Source organism: Hemitrygon akajei, chromosome 11 (assembly GCF_048418815.1).
Source record: "Hemitrygon akajei chromosome 11, sHemAka1.3, whole genome shotgun sequence".
Taxonomy (NCBI): Eukaryota; Metazoa; Chordata; class Chondrichthyes; order Myliobatiformes; family Dasyatidae; genus Hemitrygon; species Hemitrygon akajei.
The window spans coordinates 115,497,457-115,515,209 of record NC_133134.1 but is presented as its reverse complement, the minus strand read 5'-3'; the positions used below and the strand labels follow the sequence as shown (position 1 = coordinate 115,515,209).

The following is a 17,753-nucleotide window of genomic DNA, read 5'->3' as shown; positions in this document are numbered from 1 at the left end:
TTTGGATGGAGTAATAAGAAAGAAGTGTTTAGATGGCTGTACAGGCAAAAGAATCAATAAAAATACAACTGAATGCCACTAACTGAATAGAGGACATTCAATGAAGATCCTTGAAGTAAAATCGCAAATGAGTTGGAGGAAAAACAAAGATATAAATCCAGGAAGAGAGTGGAGAAAGGGACTAACTAGATTACTCTTCAGCAAAGCTGGCACAGACTCAGAGGCTAACTAGATTCCTTTTGTGCCGTACTATGACTCAATTCATTTTTTTGTAGGGCAGATTAGAATGTATCTCTTTAATAGTCTTTTTAAGAATGATACTTTGAAGGCCTAGGAATTTGTCTGCATGTAAAAACATAACCTACTGACCCAGTGCAAGTATATGCTAGAGTTACTGCTACACAAGTGGAGATTGGGGATCAGATGCCGGTCATTTGGTTTTCCTTTTTCAGTTAAACCTTGTCCCCAAATGAAAAGCCAGCTGTGGTGTTGTTTGAATCTTACCGGTTGTTGTTTGCACGAAGAGTTGAAGGCCCAGGTTGTTTTTTGGATTCACCACCCAGTGATTACTGGTGACTGTTATATCGAATACCAGCCACCCTTCCTCTGCAGCCCAAATAGTTCTAGAATCCAGCGGAAACAGGGCAGACTCACTGAAAGAAAATAAGGAAATGTTAGCCAAATTCCTAATAACCTCCGGTAAAAAGGGTTATCTCTATTGATTCTTAATTCCAGATTTCTTCTGATATATGCATATTATTTATAAACATTAGGCAATAAAGTTGCTTATATCTAACCCGCAGTTTCAGACATCAAACAACTGATTAAAATCACAAATGATTGTGCAAATTTATAGCTGGTTGAATGCCACCTATTGTATCGCTATTAGGTGTGACACACAAAGCAGATGTGATATGAGTATATGGAAATAACCGAGGATTCCAGTCATGTTAACAACAGTCTATCCCTGGCTGCTGCAGCTCACTGCTTTCAGTGCAGTGTATAGATTACATTGCACCCAGCTCTACTGAAACTTTTGGAGTAGTACAGGTATAATATATAAAATCTAAAATGGAAAGAAAACATAACTCATTAGTATAATGAGTACGTCACTCATGAATTTGTTTAGGCAGTAATGCAATCAATGACCAAGTTTGGACAAGCAGGCAGACCCCATGGTGAGCTTTCCCACAGGACTGTGCCACATGTGAGCCAGCGTCGCAGTGTATATTTTCCAGAAGTTTTTGAAAATGTTTCATGATGCATTGCAAATATATAACTAATAAAGCAAAGCGGATATCACTCTTGACGAGAATGACTGTAGTTATTCTTGTTACATTCTATAAACAAGATGGGGGGATTGTTCTAACGGTTGACATGAAGTTGTGCAAATGTGCTTTCTCTGGGAGATTTCACAACACATTCGAAAGCCAAGGATTGATGTGATACGAGCAGCAAGAGATCGAATCTGACTGCCATGGACAAACCACAGATTATTAGGACTGTTGAGACAAAACCTTGGGGAAATAGAAGAGGTCCATCAAACCACAAAACAGCTGTCCTTGATCAGATACATAGAGTATAACATCCCATTGCTGTCTCTCCGCCAGTTTCCTGGCTTTAGCTCTGATCTATCTAGTCCACGTTTCTGCCTGACCATTGGTGAAACAATGCAACTGGAAATATGGCCTTTTGGGTCAGAGCTACATGAGTTCCAGAGACAAAAGCACCAACAGAATGGTGACATTTACACAGTTTTTGACTTGATTGGCTACATAAATATGGTCTGGAATGCTTAGTTGCTTTGGTCTTGAGTTTTTGTCAGCCAGAGACCGAAATGCAATAGATTCGGGGTAAAGAAACAATGGCCAATTATTGTTTCCTCTGAATAGTTTCTTTTAAAATTACAAAATGTTTTTCTTAAGCAGTCCTGCAATTATTGCCAGGTTTGAATATTGAATGTGTTATGGTCCGGTCCGGAGCCCGCATTCCGGGTCTTGATCCGGTCCGCGGACACTGGACTCCGGATCTTGTAGCTGTCCCTGCTTTCACTCTTAAACCCAAATAGGATCATCTTGACTTAAGGAGGCACACCCGATGCCTATCGGCTGGCAGGTGTATATAAGGGGCTCTGGGACTGAGTCTAGTTGGGGGTTGTTCTGTTTTGACCTTGGCTTGCAGTACCCACTGTTAATCATTGAGTTCTTGTAGTCACCATGGACTGAGCTCCCTTCTGATCCCTTGCCTCTGTTGGGTAAGCAGGCTGAACTGCTGTTGCCTGGTGGGGGGACTCTGACCCTTTCCTACCCCTCTCCTGATGGTTTGTGCCCTGCAAGCTGCCCAGGTGCTCTGTGTCTTGCCTAGGCCCTGTGTTCCTGCCTGGGAGGTGGCCCTGCCCAGGAGCTATGTGGCCTGCCCTGAGGACTCTGACCCTTTCCTACCCCTTACTTCTGATGGGTTGTGCCCTGTGACCTGCCCAGGCCCCTGTTTTCCTGCTTGGGAGGTGGCCCTGCCCAGGAGCTATGTGGCCTGCCCAGGGGGCTATCCTCCCAGCATTCCTTGTCCCATAGACCCATCCTTTAGCCTAACCAGGGTCCTGCCTTTGCCATGAACTCTCTGAACCCCAGGATCACCTTTACATGCCACAGTCTCCCCATCTTGTTCTATCCTTTAGTTGTTCCTGTCCTTAGTACTTCAGTGCCTGTGTCCTGCATTTGGGTCCAGCCTCCATGTCCCCCTGTGACAGAATGATTGTAATGCTTGTTAATTCACTCATGAAGTGTTAGTCATTTACAGGATTTTGAACCAGTGACAACGAAGTTCTTCTGGGTCAGGATGCTATGCAGCTTAGATACTGAGTTGCTAGATGTAGAGTTTCTATGTGCATGCTCATTATTTATGAAGTGAGTGAAGACATTGTTGAAGAAATCTAGACAGTGCAATCATGCATTTGGTAGATGTGTATTAGTGGTTGCAGAGGGAGGGGATGTTCAAAGTGGTGCACTGGGTATCAATAAAGTGGTATATTTGTTCCAGATGGTGCTAATTTCATTTTATTTGAACCATTAGATGATGGTAAGCTTGGCAGTAGAACTTTCTTGTAGGAGATGATAACTGACTGTCACTTGTGTGGCATGAGTGATTCTTGCTTTCCACTTAAAAAATTTTCTTCAGGTACTGTTTACAGTAGTGGACTTCATTGTCTGATCAGTCACAAATTAGCACAGGCTCCTTCTTGCTATGTACATAAAGTGTACTAAAGCCTCCATGGAAATGCCTACTGTTTACTCTTTTTGGGAGATGCTGCCTGGCCTGCTGAGTTCTTCCAGCATTTTGTGTGTTGCTTTGGATTTCCAGCCTCTGCAGATTTTCCTGTGCTAAACAAAATGGGATTGTAGAGCCCAGTTTCAATGATTCATGGGTCCAGAGCCTGAGCATCTGACACTCAGTAAGTAGGTGATAATGTAAACACAGTTGATTCTGATTAATTAGACCATCAGTTAACTGGTTCAGCTGCTTTTTTGGGACAACTTAGAGAACATGCTCTAATTGAGAAAATAACCAGGATTTCCTTCATTATTTGGGATACTATGTCCCTTAATTGGGACAGGAGACTGTTTCTAACCAGTGTCGATCGTGTGCATTTGTGTGGCTGTGCTTAAGAGTGAAGTTTTTAATTAGAAACAAGTGTTTCTAATTGGTGTCAGTTGCTTGTTTTTGTGTTTTGAAAAAAGCAGTGATTTTTGTCACATAGTTGGCAAGAAAAAAGCAGTAAGACAATTCAGAACTGTTTAACTCTGCACTTTCAAGCATTCAGGCTTGGGGATGTGAGAAATGGCTGGGAGTGAAAATGAAATGACTTCATTGCAAGTGAGGAACTACAAAGAAATTGAAGGTATTGACAATCACTTTGAATGTTACAAAGAAAATGAAGATTTGGAGGATGCAATAATGAAAAGCATTGTATGAAGGTTGTCCATTATCTCAGACACTAGACATCGGCACTGATATTGTTCGATTAGTCTATCAAACGAACACAGCAGTGTACACTGGATGAATTCCTCTGTCAATAGCTATTAGGAACTGATGCCAAGTTTTATAGTATTGTAGTATTGATAGTGTTCTAATTTGTTCTGTATTTCATTTAATACATAATTTACTACCAAGTTAAAATTAATGAGTTTTTATCTGATTTAAGTAATTTCCATGAAACTTCAGCTAATTTATTTATTGAAGTACAGCATGGGTTAGGACCCAATGGCCATTCAAGCAGTGCCCCCCAGCGACTCCCGATTTTTAACCCTAGCCTAATCATGGGACAATTAACCTACTAACTGGTATGTCTTTGGACTGTGGAAGAAAACTGGAGCTCCCGGAGAAACCCCATGCACTCCACGGGAGTACGTGCAGACCCCTTACAGACGCTGGAATTGAACTCTGGATTCTGATGCCCCCGACTGTAATTGGGGTAGCTACTTAATTAGGACAAAATGCACCAGTCCTATTGTGCTGCAATTAACTCTCTTTGCAACCTCTTTGTTGTATAATTGCAAATATATATATTGATCCTTCTCATCAGCAAAGGATGGTCAAATCTCCCACAGGAAAAATCAGATACCACTGGCAATGGCTGTCTGTGTGTATAAACATTACCTGTGCAATTAAATTTGTTTCTGAACCTTGCTCAGGTCACACATCTAGTCCACTCTAGTCTTTTGAGTACCTGTGATGCGCATTTCTGCTCCTAGCCTTCATAAGTAGTTGAATTCATGGATGAAGGTCATCCATGGGTAAACTAACAGGTTTCATTTTACAGTTACCATGAGTTGATTTTGTCCTTAAATCAGAAAATACACAAAAAAACTCTCGATATGGTAACCATGTAACAGTATTTCAAAGAATGGCATCAAAAGCAAGCAAGATGATAAGAAAGAACAGTTACTAAAAGTGGGAGAGAGAGAGGAAACTTCTGACATTTGTAGCATTATCATTGTATGGCGAAAGATGGGACTGTTCTAAGTGTGAAACTTGTGGTGTAATTCAGGAGTTATGACATTTCAAGATGCAGTTGGTGAACTTGACCACATGAGCTGCCATCAGACTTTATTTGGAAGGGCCTTCATGCCTTCTGGACTGGAGTGCTGGCACTGATTTCTGTTTTTCTGTTTCATGTTAGCTTTTGTATTGATATCTTGAGTTTTTAGCTTGTGTAGAAACTGGAAGTCACTTTGCTTTATGCATCAAAGTCTCCAGTGCCATTTCAGAAAATGATAAAACATTTTGTCGTGTCATTCTATCATTGCTTGTCTCTCACTCAGCTTCAAATGCAGGATGTCTGCCAGCATCTATTGCAACTAAATGCTGGCTACAGCTACTGCTACCGTCTTAAGACATGCGGACCTCTGCTGCAGCAACAGGCCAGGAATTGATGCAGTTAGCCGAATGCAGAATAGTTATATTAATGAATCAGGGGCACTGGTATTGAACAAGTATGAATTAATGCTGCATCGCTGTTTTAGGACACTATCCATTTTAGCACAAAGACCTCAGTAAATTATAAATCAATAATTCCTGATCAATATTCTGATATCTAAATTGCAGATGTATGCCAGTATCTTTTGCCCTATAACTTACCATGCAGCGACCAGGGCTCTGGCACTGAATCTGGTGCTGTGGCTCAGAAGAGCAGAGAGATGGAGAGGACTGCAGTGGTGATAGGAGATCGCTTAGTCAGAGGAACAGAGACAAGATTAGGGGCTCAATAGAGACACCCGGATGGTATATTGCCTCACAGGTGCAAGGGTTTGGGTTGTCTCAAGCCGGCTCCATTGTGCTGTAAACGGGGAGGGTGAGGAGCCCAAAGTCTTGGTACAGATTGGCACCAACAACATGGGTAGGAGGTGAGGAGATCCTGAAAAGAGATTCTAGGGAACTCGGTGGAAAGCTGAAAAGCAAGACCACCAGGAGAATAATCTCTGGATTGCCGCCTGTGCAATGTGCCAGTCACTCCACTGACATCTGACATTGCAAATGACATTCCACTCATCAAGAAGGGAGAGAGGCAGAAGAAAGGAAACTATAGGCCAGTTAGTCTGACCTCAGTGGTTGGGAAGATGCTGGAGTTGATTATTAAGGATGAGGTCCCAGGGTACTTCGAGGCACATGATAAAATAGGCTGTAGTTAGCATGGTTTCTTGCCTGACAGATCTGATGGAATTCTTTGAAGAAATAACAAGCAGGATAGACAAAGGAGAATCAGTGGATTGTGTATTTGGATTTTCAGAAGGCCTTTGACAAGGTGCTTCACATGAGGCTGCTTAACAAGCCCATGGTATTACAGGAAAGATTCTCGCATGGATAAAGCAGTGGCTGATTGGCAGGAGGCAAAGAGCAGGAATAAAGGGAGACTTTTCTGGCTGGATGCTGGTGATAGTGGTTTTCCACAGGGGTCTGTGTTGGGACCAATTATTTACATTATATATCAATGATTTGATTGATGGAATTGATGACTTTGTTGCAAAGTTTGCAGACAGTGAAAATAGGTGAAGGGGTAGGTAGTTTTGAGGAACTAGAGAGGTTACAGAAGGACTTGGATAACGGACAGATCTTAGGAGGGCGATGGCGACTCCTTTGCTTGTATCTTCAGAAACAGATCTATTTCTATCTTTAATATCTCTATTTTTCCCTTTCAGGATTCTTTTGAAGACCCTGACCTGGAGTTACACGCTGACTTCAGTTCTTTGCGGGAATGGGACCCGTTCCTGGGGTCTCACAACCGGCTGTTATTCGATATAGCAAGGATGCGGCCTAGAAGACCAGCGCACCTTCAAGGTTCTGGGATTTTGTGGCTCTGGAGATGGGTGGACATGAGGTCGGTGCCTCCGCAGGAATTTGGTGTGTCGTGGGAGTACATGGAAGATTGAAAGCAGTGAGCCAGCTGCTGGCTGTGTGCCCAGAGACTCCAGTTCTTTGGGGACAGAGCTCAGGAAAAGCGATGCAACAGACTTTTAACATCATAAATCAGTGAGTTGTTTGTTATGTCTCCCCTCTCGCTGTGAAACAGGGACATCTCTTTTTCCCTTATTAGGGGGAGAGAGAGAGAGAGCCGGTGGTATGTTGAATTAGTGAATAAGTAATCTTTAGGGTACTGCAAGTCTGTCTTTATTGATGCTTTGCTGCACGCTAGAGTGCTTGGTGGGGGGGGCGCTGATGCTATTTTTGCTGGTGGGGAGGGGGGGTTGTTGCTTTGCTGTTGCTCATGGATGGGAGGGGGAGCTGGGGGGCTTTGGGCTTCTAACATTTAACTGTCATTCATTCTTTGCGGGAATGGTTTTTGTGGATGGTTGTGAAGAAAAAGCATTTCAGGATGTATATTGTATACATTTCTCTGACATTAAATATACCTTTGAACCTTTGAGACAGATTAGGAGAATGGGCACAGAAATGGCAGATGGAATACGATGTAAGGAAATGTTAGATCATGCATTTTGGTAGAAGAAATGAAAGCATTGACTATTTTCTAAATGGAGAGAAAATGCAAAAAAAAACACTAAGGTGTAAAGGGACTTGGGAGTCCTTGTGCAGGATTCCCTAAAGGTTAATTCGCAGGTTAAGTCTGTAGTGAGGGAGGCAAATGCAATGTTAGCATTCATTTCAAGAGGACTAGAATATAAAAACAAGGATGTAACATTGAGACTTTGTAAAGCACTGATAAGGCCTCTCTTGGAGTATTGTGAGCAGTTTTGGGCCCCTTATCTTAGAAAGGATGTGCTGAAACTCAGGAGGGTTCAAAGGAGTTTCATGAAAATGATTCCAGGATTGAATGGCTTGTCATATGAAGAGCGCTTGAATGCTCTGGGGCTGTATTCACTGGAATTCAGAATTGAATTGAACCCATCAAATGGTCATAGGTCTTGATAGAGTGGATGTGGAGAGAATGTTCCTTTTGGTGGGAGAGTCTAACACCAGAGGACACAACCTCAGAATAGAGGGGTGTCCTTTTAAAATAGTGATGAGGAGGAATTTCTTTAGCAGAGGGTGGTGATTCTGTGGAATTCATGGCCACAGGCAGCTGTGGAGGCCAAGTCTTTGGGTATATTTAAGGCAGAGATTGATAGATTCTTAATTGGTCAGGGCAGAAGGGATACGGGGAGAAGGCAGGAAACTGGGGCTGAGAGGAAAATTGGATCAGCCGTGTTAAAATCATGGAGAGGACTTGATGGGCCAAAAGGACTGATTCTGTTCCTATGTGTTATGGTCTTATGGACATGTTTCTGTTTTACATCAAGTATCTCAGATGTACCTAGTGGATGCCGTGTTGATTAGATCTTGAAACCATTCTTTATTACTGTAGATCAATTTCAAAACTTAGGAAAAAGTTTTTATACTCTTTGAAGATAAACTACAAATGTAGCCATGCAGTGGTTCCCTAGTAGAATTTGTTCATTTAAAGTTAATGAAAAGCATTCTCAAAGTGCCAGCACAGTGCATTTATCCCCATTTTAATAATAATTATGTATCTTTAAAGCATAAACTTATGGAAATGCTTTTTGAGTAAAACAGTGTTGTTCACTTTCGTGGCTATAGGAAAGCTTTCTGCCAAATCTTCAGTATTTAACGTCAGTTTGAAACGTAATTGAGGTGAAACATTATTAAAACAATATGGCAAATAACATAACAGAATTTGCCATAATCACTGTCATCTGTATCTGTTTTTATTTAAAGAATTAAATCAACTCCAACATAATTCAAACCTTGACTATACAGTTTGAAAGCTGCCTAATTTATATTACAAGCAATAAAATCAAGGAGGATCAAGAGTTACTTGTTCCGTCAACACTCATCTTATCCCAATCCAGATGTTTACATCTCTCCATGCAGACTGCCAACCATGGCTTTGAGATTCCCTGGCACCTGAGCCAACAGTCTCTCCAGGAGTTTGTGCACAGTTTCCTTTGGGGCTTGAGTCTCAATCTCTCATTCCATCTCATTTCAGTACAGTTCAGAGGGGCAGTCTTTCTGACCAAGAGCTGAAATAAAGCAGTCTGCCGCTGGTGCCGAGGAGACGTACGGGAGTTTGGTAGAACGGCTGGTAGAGTGCTCTTGCCACAACAACCTTGCACTCAATGGCAGCAAGACTAAGGAACTGATTGTGGACTTCAGGAAGGGGAAGTCAGGAGAGCACACCCCGCTCTTCATTGTGATGTCAGTGGGGGAAGAGAGTGGGCAGCTTCAAGTTCCTGGGCATCGATATTTCAGAGGATCCAGCCCGGGTTTAAGATATTTGAGCAATCATGGAGAAAGCAAGCAGCTATACTTAGGAGTGTGAGGATCTTTGGATCCTGGAATAAAGGGAAGTAGGTGGGAATCAGAGGTGAAGGGCAGGTTGTGAGGGTGGGAGAGAACAGAAGGTGAGAGGGAAAACAGAGGAGTGGTTACCAGAAGTTAGAGAAATTAGTTTTCATGGCATCGGGTTGGGGACTACCAAGACAGAATGAGGTGTTGGTCCTCCAACCTGCATCTGGTCTCACTGTAGCAGTAGGGGAGGCTGTGAACAGGCATATCGGCATGGGAATGGGTGGTCACTGGGAGATCCTGGCTGTCGCACTGGATGGAGCGAAGGTGCTTGATGAAGTGGTCCCCTAATCTGCACCAGGTCTCGGATGTGTAGAGGAGGCTGCCATAAAGACACGGATGGACTTGCAGGTGAAGTGCTGCCTCACCTGGGATGATATTGACTTGGAGGAACCCTTAAAAATAGAATCAGTGTCAGCCCATAAGACATTGTAAAGATAGTGTGAGGCCATTCAATTTGAGTGGCAGGAATAAGGAACAGCAACAGTGCTCATAACGATGGATGGCTTAACATGAAAGCATTAAAAACACACAGCCATCTCAAAATCTCTAATTTTGAATTAGCCATGGAAACTGACAAAAATTAAGCAAAATAACAAAAGGCAGTTAATCTGATCAACCATTCTAGTTGGCCACTCCACCCCCTCTATCTATGATCCCAGTCACTGTATTGCATAGTGAACACTTTACACCACTTTTTATAATGTTTACATTGTAACTAGATGGGGGCATTTATTCATTTATGCACATTCCATATCCGTACTTTAACCTCTAAGTTTATTTTTTAAATTTTGTTTTTTTTGTTGCATGTCACGCCTAATACATGTAGATATGCATGGTGAATAAAGTTAGATATTAAAAGAAGAAAATACAGCACTAAAGATTCCCAAATATCCAGGATCCGTTCCAGTGTTTACACGGAAAAAGGTGATAGTACTGAAGGATAATATTCCTGAATTATAATGTTCCAAAGCTCTACTGATATGAAACCACTCATTCAGATTGAGGAAATGCTCTTGTCACTTTATAGTTTAAGAAACACGAGAGGGAAACAAGAAATTATGGACAATTTGCCTAAAGATCTGTGAGTCTGCAATTAAGGATAAAAGCTGTGAAATTGTAAAATATATTTCCATATTCTTAAGAGTTACACATTTGAATTTCAGTAATTTAGGCTTAAATCACAAGAATGTAATTCATTCCTTGCAAATTACAGCTTTCACAATTCAATAACCTGCTTTCAAGCTGTTTGAGATGAACTTTGTGAACTTCATGCCTCTGTCACTTCCATAGAGGACACATTGGGTATACTACTCAAATACATGCCCAACATCCCCAAGGACCACTAGGAAGGGAAGAGGCCAGAGTCCCTATCTCCAGAGGTAGAAACCATACTGCATCATGTTCTGAAACTCGGCCTCTAAGGAATAATGCAGCTAATCATAGAAATCTACAGCACTTTATAGGCCCTTTGGCCCACAATTTTGTGCCAAACATGCAACTTACTCTAGAAACTGCCTGGAGTTACCCTACTGCATAGCCCTCTATTTTTCTAATGGTTAAAAATCTCTGCATCCCTGTTAACCAATTTCCATGAGCCACTGCAGTAACAGGTCCTTGGACAAGTTTGCTGCAGAGATCAACGTCACGGTCGCCTGGAACTTGCGTGTGTCTGGCTCTGTCCCAGACGGCCACGTGGCTGATTTACAGTATGTATTGCAAACTTGGTTCCCCTTTTCCTGAGGCACAGAAGGAACGGATTTGTGAGGATTGCATGTTCAGGGAATCAAAGACTGCACTTGTAACAGTTAGACCCCTTTGAAATCCAATTTTTAGGACCATTATCCTCTCCTATCAGTTGCTGCTTGCTCTTCTGCTATCACCTTCTTTTCCACCCATGACCTCACAGCTTCTCATTTCGTCCCCCTCCCCCACCAACCTACCTTCCCTCCCCTCACCTGGCTTCCAGCTTGTACTCTTCCTCCTCCCCTACCTTATTGTAACTTCTTCCCTCCTTTTCCAGTCCTGATGAAGGAACTTGGCCTGAAGCAATGACTGTTTATTCCCTTCCATAGATGCTGCCTGACCTGCTGAGTTCCACCAGCAGTTTTGCACATGTAACTCTCTATTTTTAAGTACTTTTTTATTTCTTGAGGTTTAAAAATGTTATGTTTGTTTTTAATTTTTATATGCACTTCACCCATTCTAATTGCCTCCTAGATGTCAAGTCAAATCACTTTTTATTGTCATTTCGACCATAACTGCTGGTACAGTACATAATAAAAATGAGACAATGTTTTTTAAGACTATGGTGTTACATGACACAGTACAAAAAGTAGACTGAACAATGTAAAAAAAAAAACAACAGAAAAAAATCTACACTAGACTACAGACCTACCCAGGACTGCATAAAGTGCACAAAACAGTGCAGGCATTACAATATATAATAAACAAGACAATAGGGCAGCAAGGTGTCAGTCCAGGCTCTGGGTATTGAGGAGTCTGATGGCTTGAGGGAACAAACTGTTACATAGTCTGGTCGTGAGAGCCCGAATGCTTCGGAGCCTTTTCCCAGACAGCAGGAGGGAGAAGAGTTTGTGTGAGGGGTGCGTGGAGTCTTTAAATGCTGTTTGCTTTGCGGATGCAGTATGTAGTGTAAATGTTTGTAATGATGGGAAGATCATCTCAGCTGACCTCACTATCCGCTGCAGGGTCTTGCAATCCGAGATGGTGCAATTTCCGAACCAGGCAGTGATGCAGCTGCTCAGGATGTTCTCAATACAACCCCTGTAGAATGTGATCAGGATGGGGGGGGGGGGGGGGGGGTGGGAGATGGACTTTTGTCAGCCTTCGCAGAGAGTAGAGACGCTGCTGGGCTTTTTCCTGCTATGGAGCTGGTGTTGCTGTTTAAGAAGATATAAAGATCCTTAAGAGCATTGTGGCCGACTCTGCCTATTGTGTTCAATTCTGGTCACCTCATTATAGGAAAGATGTGGAAGCTATGGAGAGGGTGCAGAGGAGATTTACCAGGATGTTGCCTGGTTTGGAGAACAAGTCATATGAAGCAAGGTGAGCAGAGCTGGGACTTTTCTCTTTGGAGTGTAGAAAAATGAGGGGACTTGATAGAGGTCTACATGACTGAGAGGCATAGATAGTCAGTACCTGTTTCCCAGGGCATCAATAGCAAACACCAGAGGGCATAGGTACAAAATTAAGGGAGGGAAGTTTAGGGGAGACATCAGGGGTAAGTTTTTGCCTGGAATGACTTGCCAGGGATGATGGTGGAGGCTAAAACATCAGGGGTATTTAAGAGCCTCTTGGACAGGCACATGGATGTATGAAAAATGGAGGGTTATGGGGTAGTGTGGGTTTAGTACTTTCTAAAAGGATTATATGGGTTGGCACAACATGGAGGGCTGAAGGGCCTGTACTATGCTGTAGTGTTCTATGCAATGCTTGTGGCAGCTAGACCTCCCAGTCCTACACAAAAATTAAATAAATGGAGGAAATACTGCACTAAGGAACAAAAACAGCCTCTGTTCTTCCCATTCGGCACCAAAATGAATTTTAAGTTGAAGTTTAGTATGACAACGGAATCCTCAGCCCCATTTCTGTTGTGACAATCCTTTGCAGTGATGCAGGTTAAAGGCTGCTGCAGATAATGTTTTTCCAGCATCTGCAGATTTCCTTGTGTTTGCAGATAATGTTACAGCCTTCGTTCTATCATCCTATCGTGGTTGGAGAGATGGTGGAAGCAGGTTAGATTGGCTTGATTAAAGTCTTCAAATTTTGTACTGGGTGGCATTGATTGTATTTTCAGACATTGTCACATAAAATGAAATGCTAGTATTATTAAGTGATGAGGAAGTCCAGACTGGTGATTTAAAAACTCTTGCATTGAAATCCAACTAAACCACTTAACTGCACCGGTAAATGCTGAACTTGCCAATAATCCTGCAAACAGAAACTGAATTAAGGTGACCTGAGTTTTCACTATCCCATCCATAGCTTGCTCTTCTCCCAAAGGAGATGAAGGTAATATCGAAGGTCCACTGTCCTATGTTTACAGCAGTATAGTTACAATGGAATCCATACAGCCTAATCACTCAGGCTGGACAAAACAAGCGGTGACAGAATGTTAGCTGGAAAATGCGACTGAATAACAGCAAGCCGTGGGTTCAGCCTCTATGATGGGCCTCTGCCTCTGCCTCTTATCAGTTGCATAGTGCAGAGAAAGGTGATGCATATGTTTCATAATGTGGTAAATATTGGCTAGTTGGAAAGATTATGGAGAGAAGGCAGGAGAATGGGGTTGAGCGGGAGAATAAATCAGCCATGATCAAGTGGTAGAGCAGACACGATGGGCCGAATAGCCTAATTCTGCTCTGATGTCTTATGAAACTCTGCTCAAAAAATATCCAGCTTCTCCTGCTGTTAAATGCTTTTAAAAAATCTCCCACACTTCTAGGCACAACCCACTATCAAACAAAGTTCAGGAACACCGTCTCAAACTGGGATTGAGCTGTCCTTTATACCAAGATACAGTATACTCGTTTCAGCAAAGTAGAACGTAGGAGCTGGACTGTTACATCACAGCCTTAAAAATGCCTCACCAGAAGTATTGTGTGTGGATCTCATGGGCACAGTGAGAAGAACGTGCGAGGGAGCTGAGGAGATTCTCCAGGGTTAACAATAAAATGGAAAGACAGTGGTCTGGGTTTGCTTTCCTTGGAGATAGAATAGATAGGGGTGGATAGCATAGATAGTAAAAATAATTTTCTCATATCGCATAGGTTTAATAGACAATAGGTGCAGGAGTAGGCCATTCAGCCCTTCTAGCCAGCACCACCATTCACTGTGATCATGGCTGATCATACACAATCAGTACCCCGTTCCTGCCCTCTCCCCATATCCCTTGACCCCGCTATCTATAAGAGTTCTATCTAACTCTCTCTTGAAAGCATCCAGAGACTTGGCCTCCACTGCCTTCTAGGGCAGAGCATTCCACATATCCACCACTCTCTGGGTGAAAAAGTTTTTCCGCATCTCAGTTCTAAATGGCCTACCCCTTATTCTTAAACTGTGGCCTCTAGTTCTGGACTCACCCATCAGCGGGAGCATGCTTCCTGCCTCCAGCGTGTCCAATCCCTTAATAATCTTATATGTCTCAATCAGATCCCCTCTCATCCCGATTGCCAACATTTTAATTCCCCTCCTCATTCCCACCCAGCCTGCTCCACTCCCAAATTCTTCTCACATTCTTCTCACTGTGCCCATGAGATCCACACACAATACTCCTGGTGAGGCATTTTTAAGGCTGTGATGTAACAGTCCAGCTCCTACATTCTACTTTGCTGAAACGAGTATACTGTATCTTGGTATAAAGGACAGCTCAATCCCAGTTTGAGACGGTGTTCCTGAACTTTGTTTGATAGTGGGTTGTGCCTAGAAGTGTGGGAGATTTTTTAAAAGCATTTAACAGCAGGAGAAGCTGGATATTTTCTGAGCAGAGTTTCATAAGACATCGGAGCAGAATTAGGCTATTCAGCCCATCGTGTCTGCTCTACCACTTGATCATGGCTGATTTATCCCTCTCATCTCATAATGTTGGGCATAAGATTAAAAAGGGATTGGACAGGGGGGATTTTCTACACAGATGGTGGAAGCAGCTACTCCCATGACTTGTAAGAAACATCTCTACAGTGCTTGACTGGCCAAGGCGTTGACAGCTGTGGGCCTGTAGCAGATACATTAGGTTATTATAGATACATTTGGGAGGGGCAGTGTCCTGCTTCTGTGCTGTATGTTTCTATCCTCTATGACGCATGGTGACATCTTACATTCTCTCTAGATCATATATGTCAAACTCAAGGCCCGCGGGCCAAATCCGGCCCGCGGTGGAACTATCTTTGGCCTGCGAGATAATATCTAATTACTATTAAAGCTGGCCCCAGTAATCGAAGCGCCTATGGCGTATGATATGGCTAATGCTGAGTTTATTCAGGTACCAGGTTTTCAGGGTTTTTAGTGTTTATTCGGCAGTCTTCTTCATAAGAAATGGAATTTGTAAAGTGAAACACTTTGTAGTTATAGCAGAGACTGAGACACATGAGAGCAGGCTGAAAAAACGGAGGCAACGAAAGCTGCGTTCACACGCGTCCGACTGATCCGGCCCGCATGAAGCTGCATTTTGCTCAATCCGGCCCGTGACCTAAAATGAGTTTGACACCCCTGCTCTAGATCAAAGAGATTCTCTCTAGGTCAGCGAGTGAGATGCTGTGGCAGTGAGTCTGCATGAGCACATGGTCAAAGAGCCATTCCATCCACTTTGGGAATTGAATGTCCCACTTCGATAGCATCTTTCTACGTGTCTGATCTCGGCAAGTAACTTTTAAAAGGGTCACCGCAGTGCAGCTAGAACACTTTCAGCTCTGAAAGATTTGGCAAGGAATGAATGTGTGCTACAGTGGTGGAAGTAGGTGGCAGAGCCCTCTGAGGAAGTACAGGCTTCTAAGGAATGGTGCACATTGGTGTTGGCCTTTTGTATCTGTGACATTCCTGCATGTTGTTCTGTTATGTGTGTGTGCTGGTGCTGGGGGGTTAGTCATTGCAATCAGAGTTTGGGCCAATCTACTTGAGCTTCATTTGGCAGGAAGAGGAGTGGAGAGTTGAAGTGAAGGCAGAAGCTTGGGAGGTGATGGACGATGGAATCTGGTAGGAGAGGGAGGTGGAGCATGGATTAAAGGGAGGGTGTGGTGAGGACAGATGGGAGCCGGAAGGGGTGGAGGTGTCGGGGAAGCACTAATGGCAGGAGCATGTGCTCCATGTGATGGGCAGGTGGAGGAGGGGAAAGAAACTGTGATGAGGGCTAGGTTAAGGGTAGGAGGAATGGGGTCAATCAGGAGGAGAGAGAAAAGGAATAGGGGGAACAGATTACTGGAAGTTGGAGGTCAGTATTCATGCCATTGAGTTGTAGACTACCCTGGTGGAATATGAGGCGCTGTCCGTCTAGTCTGTATTTGGGAGTGGAGCAGGCTGGGTGGGAATGAGGAGGGGAATTGAAATGGTGGCGATCGGGAGCTTCAGATGGTCCCAACAGGCAGGGCATGGATATCTGGAGGAGCAGTCACGTAGTTTGCTCACTGATGCGCTGGAGGCCACATTGGCAGCACCAAATGCAACAAAGGGGGCCTCCCTTGCACTATGACGACCAGAACTGAGCATACTGCTAGCGCTGTTCTCCAGGCAACAGAAACGCAGCTCATGGTGACGCTTGGCTCTGAGCTTTTTGTTCAGTATTCACAGTCGGAAGCAAAACGGGCGGTGAGCTTGCCTTGCCTTGCTGATGACCTTTCTCCTTCACTCACCTTTCCATGTGATCCTCCAGCACCTGGTAGATGGTGATCAGGAAGGTTTCGTTTTCAAATTGCTCTCTGGTGTAGTCTTTGTAGATTCGGAACTCTGCTGCAGTCACTGCCTCCCCTTCCGGGATTTTCGCCAGATCAAACTTGAACTCTCTGTGATGTCGTCGCTGGTGAAAAACTTCCATGTCGTACTCCACTAGAAACAGGAAGCATAGGAAGATGTTCAGCGGACAGGTTTATACCAGCTGTAAATCTTCATTACAGAGAATCAAGTACATTTAAAAAGGATTTGCATCCATTCAATTTTCACATGGTGTGACCACGTTTTGTACTGAATTTTTTAACTATTGCGAACTTGAATTTGGGATTTATGATCTGAGCTTAAGAAATTTTTTTTTTTTTGTTCTACCTCAAAGGAGAAATTCATTCAGGTTCCTGCCTATATTCAGAGACTTTTTTCTAAAATACTACAGGTGCTACATAGGAGTAAATTAGGGCAATTAGGTTGCTGACGAACATTGACAAGATCTAAACAGAAAATTTATTCTTTTTGGCCAAGATCCAAACTGGAGTTAATGGTGAGATAGCACAGTGATTATTTCTGGACCAATAACTTGGAAAATATGATATCAGGTACCATCAGGCTCCAGATAAAGGGATTCAAAGTGTTATGAATCTTGGAATTCAGTTGATGCTTAAGTATAGTCAGTGACACCGGGGAGTAAGAGGTGAATGGGTATGAGTCAGTTCATAAGAACTGTTAGATTGGGGTGTAGAATTATTACTTTTTCTTGTATTTTCCTTGTAGTTTAACTTTCCTATGCCTGTCTATAATTTTATATAATTTCCCACAACTGTATGTGGGTAATTGTTCAGTGAATTTTCAGTAACTGTAGTACATATAGCTGATTTCCTACAAGTGTCTCGGCAGCCTGTGCCATGCTACTACAATAGGTTTCCTCTTATCACTGAAATGTGCTTTTATCTCTGTAGTGAGCTAGCTTTTCGTATAAGGTGACCACAACTTCTTTGTTC

General features: G+C 43.0%; 1 protein-coding gene across 1 annotated transcript in view; it reads right to left on the bottom strand.

Moving 5' to 3' along the window:
* bmp7b (bone morphogenetic protein 7b) overlaps positions 1-17,753 on the bottom strand; it is a 141,681-nt gene that overhangs the window by 25,524 nt on the left and 98,404 nt on the right. Inside the window, exons 2-3 of the mRNA XM_073061549.1 lie at positions 16,722-16,914; positions 505-653 (exon numbers count right to left, since the gene is read on the bottom strand). Coding sequence (XP_072917650.1) covers positions 505-653; positions 16,722-16,914 — 342 coding nt within the window. The remainder of the gene's footprint in view (positions 1-504; positions 654-16,721; positions 16,915-17,753) is intronic.